General features: G+C 26.5%; 1 protein-coding gene across 1 annotated transcript; it reads right to left on the reverse strand.

The window, feature by feature from the left end:
- Window positions 1-8,242: 8,242 nt before the first annotated feature.
- LOC107857568 lies at window positions 8,243-8,823 on the reverse strand. The gene is made up of 2 exons (XM_047406466.1): window positions 8,700-8,823; window positions 8,243-8,596 (listed from the first exon to the last, which is right to left on the reverse strand). The coding sequence occupies exons 1-2, from the start codon at window positions 8,792-8,794 to the stop codon at window positions 8,380-8,382; spliced, it is 312 nt and encodes a 103-aa protein (XP_047262422.1). The 5' UTR covers window positions 8,795-8,823; the 3' UTR covers window positions 8,243-8,379.
- Between the last annotated feature and the right edge of the window lie 57 nt (window positions 8,824-8,880).

Genomic DNA, 8,880 nt, shown 5'->3' on the forward strand with positions numbered 1-8,880 from the left:
GTTTAAGTTTAATTTGTTTTTCTTCAGTGGTTTAATTTCCAATTAATATTTTAGTTATATAATTAATGGATCATTCCATGACTTCGCCTCAATGAAGAAATGGGATGGGTGGGGGGTTATGAAAAGGATAAAGAAATGATGTGTTGGAGGATGAGGATGAGGGTGGGGTGAGGGGAACGGGAAAGGGGGACAACGAAGAAGATAAAGAAGAAGATGGTTTCTTATTTTTACATATATATTTTTAAATATATATATATAAATATATATATATATATATATATATATATATTAAAAGTGTGAAGGCCTTTAGAAAAGTGAATTGAACTTTTTGCCCTTCATTAAAAGAGTCCACTTTAGACAAAACCGTCCTTTACCCTTTTTTCTACAATTAAATTTTATCAAAATAAATATAATAAATTTTTCCTACAATTAAATTCTTTCCAAAATTAACTTTTTTTCCAATTTGATTAAAACACTCATTTTTTCCCTATTTGGTTAAAACATCCATTTTTTTATCCTATTTAATTTCTATTTGGTTTCTTTCAATCAAAAACACCCTAAAATTCCCTACAATTAAAAAATAATTAATTTTGTGACCTTTTATACATTTACTCGTAGCATAATATAACATATGATACATATTGAACATTTGTTTCCCATAAACCAATTTCAAAACTAATTCTTCCATTATAAAATTTAATCAAAATATATTGCGGATCCAAAATTTAAAGTTAATTTATGAATTTTAGATATATTTATATCTATAATCTATAATCTATAATTTATATCTATAATTTATAATATATTAAAAGTGTGAAGACCCTTATTAAAAGTTCATGTTTAAGACAAAATCCTCTTTTCACTATTTTTTTTAGTTATATATAAAAATTTTAAAAGAATTAATTAATGTTTAAGTACAAAATTAAAAAAGAATTTCTTAAATAGGATAATTAGAAAAGGGCAAATACGCTCATAGTTAATGATTATTTACGTGTTCTCAAATATTAGAAAACATATTTTAGGTAAAATTTTGAAGACTTTTAGTTCTTTTTAGGTTTTGAACTTTTTATATAAAAAAAAATTGAAAGTAATTTAAGTCTTTATTTAATTTAGGTAAGAATGCATAATATTTTACAATTTTATCCTTCTCCAACATGAAACCATAAAAATAGTAATAATAAAAATAAAAATAGTAAATGTATATATATATATATATATATTTAAAAATGTAATTAAAAAAAACACCCCTACGTGAAACCAAAAAAAATAATAATAACTTTTTAAAAAAAAAAAAAATCTCCCTTAGAAGACTTTACAATAGATAAAATCATTTAATCTTTTTTCTTTAATTTTTATTTTATTAAATAAATATATAGAATGGAATTAAGAGTCCTAAAATATATGAATATGAAATCTATGAAACCTAAAACATATAGGAAAATTAAGAGTCCTAAAATATATGGAAGAAAATTAAGAGTCCTAAAATAGAAAAAATATATTTCTTGAAAAAATAAAAATTACCATAAATAGCTATTATGATGTACCGTAAATTACCTGATAACTTGGTACCAACCTAAAACTTAAAAAATAATAATTAAAAAAATAAAACACCCCTGATGTGAAACCCACAAAAACTATATAATAATAAAAAATTATAATTAAAAAAATATAATAATAAAAATTATAATTAAAAAATATAATAATAAAAATTTATAATTAAAAAAACCCTCAAAATAATATAATAATAAAATAAATTGTAACTAAAAAAAATCCACCACTACGTGAAACCAAAAAAATAATGTACTAATTAATGCATATCTATTGCACTAAAAAATATATAATATCATAATTAAAAAATTATAATTACAAAAAAAGTCACCCCTACATGAAACCAAAAAATATAATATAATATAATAATTTTTAGAAAAAAAAATTCCTTAAAAGTCTCTACAATAGATAAATTCATCTTTTTAAATTTTTCCTTCAATTATTATTTTATTAAATTAAAGGTTAATGTCTCCTGAAATATATGGAACTGATAATAAAATAAATATATGGAAAGAAATTAAGAATCCTAAAATATATAAATATGATTCCTAAAATATATGGGGAAATTAAGAGTCCTAAAATATATGGAAGAAAATTAAGAGTCCTATAATTAAAAAAAAATATATTTCTTGAAAAAATAAATAGTACCATAAATATAGCTGTTATGATGTTACCGTAAACTTGATAAGCTAATATTACTTTTTGTTTTATTGAAAAACTACGACATTTTTGAAAAAAAATAAAAGTTGCCTACTACATTAAAAACTTGTCATGCAATTATATGCATAATAGTACATACATAAACACTAATATAAATTATGTAGTTGAATGCCAAAATTTTATTTATGAATTCTTTTTGTTTATGTGTTCAGTCTCGAGCTTGAATTTATACTCTATAGGATCACTTTGTTTTTGCTTGGGGTTTGTTCGATGAGTTTTTTTTTTATTATTCGTATTTTTTTTGTACTTTGAACTTTCTTTTATAATCGTTAATCTTGTGTGATTTTTTTCTTTATGTTTAATTTGTGTGCTAGCTTGCAATTGAATTTCTATGAAAAAAGTGGCCTGTATAATTTTATTTCAAATGTAGCGTATTCATGATGCCATGATCATGAAGAGCATGGAAACAAATACCAAGTTGTTGAAATTTCTGACATTCAAGGTATTTTTATTTACATTAAATCTTTTCAATTAGCAATTGTCTATCAATAATACATGATACTTTATTATTGTTAACTTCAAAAATATGTTAAGACTTTAGAAAACAAAACTTAAATCACAATAAATTTATCTTTATAATCATAGGTACTAGAGATAATACATAAATATGACCCTAAACTTGACACCAAATTATAACTTTGACCTTAAACTTTGATAGTGCACCAATAGGACCTTTAACTACTCAAAACCTGAACAAATATGACCTCCGATTTTGCAACCCCATGTGTGAGTTTCACTCGCCCTTATGTGGAAAGGTAATCCAATCACACGGTGTCACATCGTTAAAAGGGTTGACTTGGAGAGAGGTCATATTTATGCAGTTTTAAATAGTTAAAGGTCATATTTGTGCACTGTCAAAGTTTTGCTTTTTGTGTTAAAACGGCGTCGTTTTTATTATTATTATTATTATTATTATTATTATTATTATTATTATTATTATTATTATTATTATAAATTTTTTATTTATTTCTATAGCAGCAACACCTAACTTTTTTTTAATTAAAAATGGAACTCGCGCAGTAGGCTGAAGGAAGCGCCCAAAAAGAGCAAATAACACCACTGGGCTATCTAAGTGCCTTGTTTCATGTGGTTCAACATTAATATACGTACATAAATATAGATTTTCTACCTTATATATATAACGTAACTTTTTTACCGAGGGAGTTCGGGTGAACCCAATGGCAACCACGTAGGTCCGCCCCTGTGTTAATTTAATAATGTTTTGATAACGTTAATTTAATAATATTGTAATAACATTAATTTGATAACGTTAATTTAATATACTACTACTACTATCCTTAATAACGTTTTATTAAAACTATAATTTTTTTATTATTAGTATAGTTTTATCTTTAATTTAATATTTAAATAAATTATATTTAGATATATTATATAACTTAAATTCCCCCTCTACTTTATAATATATATACATACCCACGCGATTTTTCGTATGAGGCTGACCCACCTAATTAATGAATCTTCAATATTGCTCTTTTTCCGCAATGACAAAATAAATTAGATGTCATTTTCATCTTTGAGCCGAAAATTATTAAAAAATAATAGTGAAAAGTCATTTAAAGGTCATATTTGTGCAATTTTGAATAGTTAAAGGTCATATTTGCGCATTGTCAAAGTTTAAGGTCATATTTATGTATTATACCCATAGATTTTAAGTTGGACGCACCCAGTTTTGCGTGTTGAACACGCATTTTGCCACATAGGATCGAAGGTCATATTTGTATAGTTTTGAATAGTTAAAGGTCATATTTGTGCACTGTCAAAGTTTAAGGTCAAAGTTATAATTTGGTGTCAAGTTTAGGGTCATATTTATGTATTATCTCTAGATACTATAAAGAGTTAATTGGTGATAAAATTCTCTACCAAAACATGTTCCTTTTTCCTACATGCGATAGTTATTGGAGAATAATCTAAATAAAATAAAGAGACACAACTAATATAAATATTATTAATTAATTGGTTAAAGGCATCTTAATTTTAAATAGATTATAAATCTAAATAAAATACTAAATTTTTATTTGCTTCCTTTTAGGAATGTGATTCAAGTACGATTTTTTTACCACAAATTACAAGATTTTAATTTCTTGAAATCTAAATTAAAGTAATGGTAGAGTTTACCATGTTTCTTTTCTTGTTTTACTTTTCATTCTTGATTGTGTTAATAATATTTATACTAATCGTATTGTTGTAAATTTATATTTAAATAATAATATAAATCACTTCATCACTTTGGATACTAAAAAGTAACTTAATTTTGTCAAACATATGACACAAACAGATATTATTTACGATGACATTTTTTTTTGGTATGAAGAACAATAATTAATCCAACAAATGAGATATTAGGAAAGTTTGAATAACACTCAATCAAAGTGCTATTACAATCTATCTAAGTGGCATGAACTTGCTGGTAAAAAGATATTCAAATTATTATTTATACTATATTTTTATTAACATTTGAACTCATTAACGTGAGGTACATGTGCAAGGCGCGTACACCTAAACTAGTATATATATAAAGAGAATTTATAAGATTTAGAAGGTGGGCCCCACTTTTTTCTACGTTTTTTGGGCCATTTATGTGCAGATTTTTAAAGAATTTGCCACGTCAGCAATTCGGGGGTAAAAAATTCACTTTAAAGTTATTAAGGGGGGTATAAAATTGTCCGATTAGTTTAGGGTCTAAAGTAAGTTTTGACCACAAGTTTAGGGGTGATTTGATGTATTTACTCTAATTAATATGTAAAACAAATCATACCTTCAAACACCAAAAACATGCAGGCATACCTAATTACACAGTTGGTTAAAGTTTTGTGTTGATAACGTGTTATGAAAAACAAAATAAAAATAAGAAGAATGGAGAGGGAAAAGAATAATTCTTTATTTCTCTTGAGGAATTCTTGAGAGGTACATTATAATAAAGAAAAATTCATTTATTTATAAAAAAATTTTAATAATATATTTATAAATAGAAATCTAATATTTTGAACTTGAATTTTAGAATAAACTCTCACATTAAGTAACCTTATAATAATAATAATACTTAACCTATTAGGACTTTCAATTTATAGTAAGTTATTCAAATTTAGGGTTTTCTCTTCATTAGAAAGTAGAGAAAATTAAGTGGGAGGTGACAAAAAAGGCTTTAAATTAAAAATCGTGATAATTTTGACCAGCTAAGCTTAAAGCTTCATTTAAATTGTGATGAAATTAATTGAGGTGTAAAATGAAATTTTTAAAAACTTTTCAATTTTTTGAAAAGTCCTCTAACTTTAAATTTCAAATTTTAAATTTTCCCTCATTTTCTTATCTTTCTTCTTCTTTTTCTTTCTCACCATCTTCTTCTTCTTATTTTTTTCTCTCTCTATAGATTTTTCTCTTCTTCCATCTTCTCTTCTCTTTTTTTCTTTCTCTTTTCATTTCATTCTTCCTTTTTTAATTTTCATGGACTATTTTTATAAAAAAGAATTGAAAAGTTTGAGAAATTTTTTATTTCTTTTAAAAATTAATGAAGAAATAATTTAGAAAATTCAGCAACTACGAGAGTTGCTTTAGAAACTACGAGAGTTGGTTCATCAACTACGAGAGTTACTTCAGCAACTATTGCTTCAACAACTATGAGAGTTGGTTCAGCAACTATGAAAATTGCTTCAGCAACTACGGTAATTGCTGCCACAACTACTATTAGTTGTTGTGTTACAACAATTATCGAAGTTGTTGCAGCAACTATCGAAGTTGCTGCAAGGATCTTTGTGTAAATATAGGGTAGGAATCTTTGTGTAAATAATAAAATTTGAGGGTTTTAAAATTAGTGTCGTTAATACTAATCTTAAAATTGTCATATCTACTCAATATTTAAGATTTATGTCACTCTTTTTTAGTTTTGAATTTTTTTGTCACCCATAATTAATTTGCTCTAGTAAGTATAACAAATAATATTAATTAATAGTGTCCTATCGGTTAGCAAATTTCTTGGAGTACTACCATTTTGATTTCACTTGGAACATAATCCACGTACTTACCGATCTTATAGAATTCTTTTATTTTTCAATTAGAATCGTTATTACTGTTTTTTCAGTTTGGAGAGTCGAATACGTGAGCCGGCTATATAACCATTCTACTGACACTAAAACTCTAATATTTAATCAATTAAAATTTTTTCATATCTAAAAAAAAAAAATTCTACAAATTTATTTAAGTTACATACGCTTTTTCTAACTCTCAATTTCTTTTCTTATCTTGATTTTGATTTAGATTTAAATCGTCTTGCTTCATTCATTATCATAAATCTTTCGAACATTCTTGATTTATTTTAGTTGATAAATTGAAAGATTATATAAATTATAAATGATCAACAATTAACAATGAATTATGCATTGTATTAAAAAAGTGTATTTGATGAATTAGTCAAAAAAATCAAAGGCTATTTATTTACTTTTTCTTTTTCTTTGTTTAAATAAATATTTTATAGATCTTTTGAACCTTAAGATTTTATCATATATCATGATTTGTAGTTAAAATTATTCATTGATTGCTACTATAGAGTAAGAACATTTAAGTCAAAATATTATAGTGATATATGATGAGTGACTCTTAATAATCGTGACTTTTAAATCGCGAGAAATTGACATAACAATTTTTTTCAAATAACAAGTCAAATTCATTGTTATTTTTTTGGCCAAATCCATCGATAGTCCCTTAAACTTGTCCCTAAAACTAAGACTTGTACCTATCAAATCCTAAACTCCTCAATTTTGTTCCTATTGGGCATTTTTTGCCCACATGGCACTGGCGTATTGTGCAACCGCCTGAGGTGCGTGAAAACTAAAAAAATTATCCATGTGGCAAAAGTTAACGTTAAATAACGTTACTTTTGCCATTCCCTTCAATTTCCCTCTTTTTAACCTAAATTTACACTTCTTCTTTCTTCATTCTCTCCTCCATAGATGAGTTCTCATCAACTTCTCTCATCTCACTATCAAAGTTATCTCCTAATTTCTCTTAAATTATTTTTTTCTCTCATTTTCGATGAGAATGTCAGAAAATTCCATCAATATTTATGTTCCCGATTTGTGTTACTGTTTCGAATTTTGTCCTTTAAGAACTTCAAGGATTCCTTCAAATCCAGGTCATAGATTTTTTGGATGTAAAGTTTCAAAGATTTGTATCATTTTCATAGATTTTAATTATTATTTTTTTTATATTTTTTTTATTATTCTATTGTTTTTTCATTTTAGGAAAATGGTGGATGTGGGTACTTTAGATGGATTGATCCAAAACCTTCAATATTTATACATCAATATCCTAAGGTAGAATCGAGCTTAATAATTAGGTGCAAAGATGGTGAAATTCCTGTGATCGATTGAAGCAAAAGCTCAAAGACGTTGAACAAGAGAGGGACACTTTGTGTGAGAAATTGAAAGATATTGAAGGGAAGTTGAATGCATTGAGGCAAAAACTCAAAAAAGTTAAACTTGAAAGGGAATGTGCTAAGCTCAAATTGAATAGACTTGTTCTACTTCTTCTCATTATTCTAAAGTGGTTCTTTAATATGGTGTAAGGTGTAGTAGTTAAGTTTGCCTATTGAATAGGCAATTGGATATTGTAATGGTTAGTTTGTAGTAGTTGTTTCGTTAGTTTGTAGTAGTAGTAGTTTATAGTAGTTGTTTGTTCAGTTTGTAGTTGGCCTAGTTTGTAGTAGTTGTTTGGTTTGTTTGTAGTAGTTGTTTGAATGAATTGACATATTTTTGTATGACAATCTCATTGTCAATTGGCTACTTTGTGTCTACTTGTGTAGCTACTGAAGGTATTACCATACAGCCTATTTGTAACTACTGAAGGTTATGATAAAAATGAACTATATTACAAATGCAAGCAGATGGATATCATATTAACACAACTCAAGATTGAGCTAAAAACTGTATACATGATGTAAAGGTGTTCAAAAAAGGCTTAACATTGAGCAGAATAGTTCTATTGCAGCATACACCAAAATCATTAATTGCTGCCTAAGAAAAAGTTATTCAAAAATTAGTAACACAATTTGTTCAAAGACATTATCCATTATTACAGTGCAAATCATTTCTAAATGAACTACTTCTTTGAAGATCCAATTGATGAAGAAGACTTGGCTGTTTCCACATTTTTTCTCTTATTTGCTTTCATTTGTTGCAATTGTGTGCTAGTGACTGCATCTTTTCCATTCCACTTTAGGCCACTAGGTTTAAAACCAATATCTATATTGGTTGGTGAAGCACTCCTTAAATTTATACCCTCCCTCATAAAGAACTCTCTCACTTGATGTACCTGGCTACAAAATTAGACAAAATTGTAAGACAGTGAACATTGAAAACTTAAATGAAAACATTAGGGCAAACATTATTATAGGTAAATAATGAGACAGAAATAAATACATTGTACACGTGGTTTCCAGTTGCTGGATCAGAGTAAACACTAAAACCAGTTGCAGGCCTTTTGTATCCAGTAGCAGCAACAAATGAGGTAGCATTGTATGACCTCTTGTTGGTCGGCAAAGGTGGTACTTGACTGGAAGAAATGTTTCTTCCAGTCAAGTACCACCTTTGCCGACCAACA

This window comes from Capsicum annuum, chromosome 2 (assembly GCF_002878395.1).
Source record: "Capsicum annuum cultivar UCD-10X-F1 chromosome 2, UCD10Xv1.1, whole genome shotgun sequence".
In the NCBI taxonomy this organism is placed as follows: domain Eukaryota; kingdom Viridiplantae; phylum Streptophyta; class Magnoliopsida; order Solanales; family Solanaceae; genus Capsicum; species Capsicum annuum.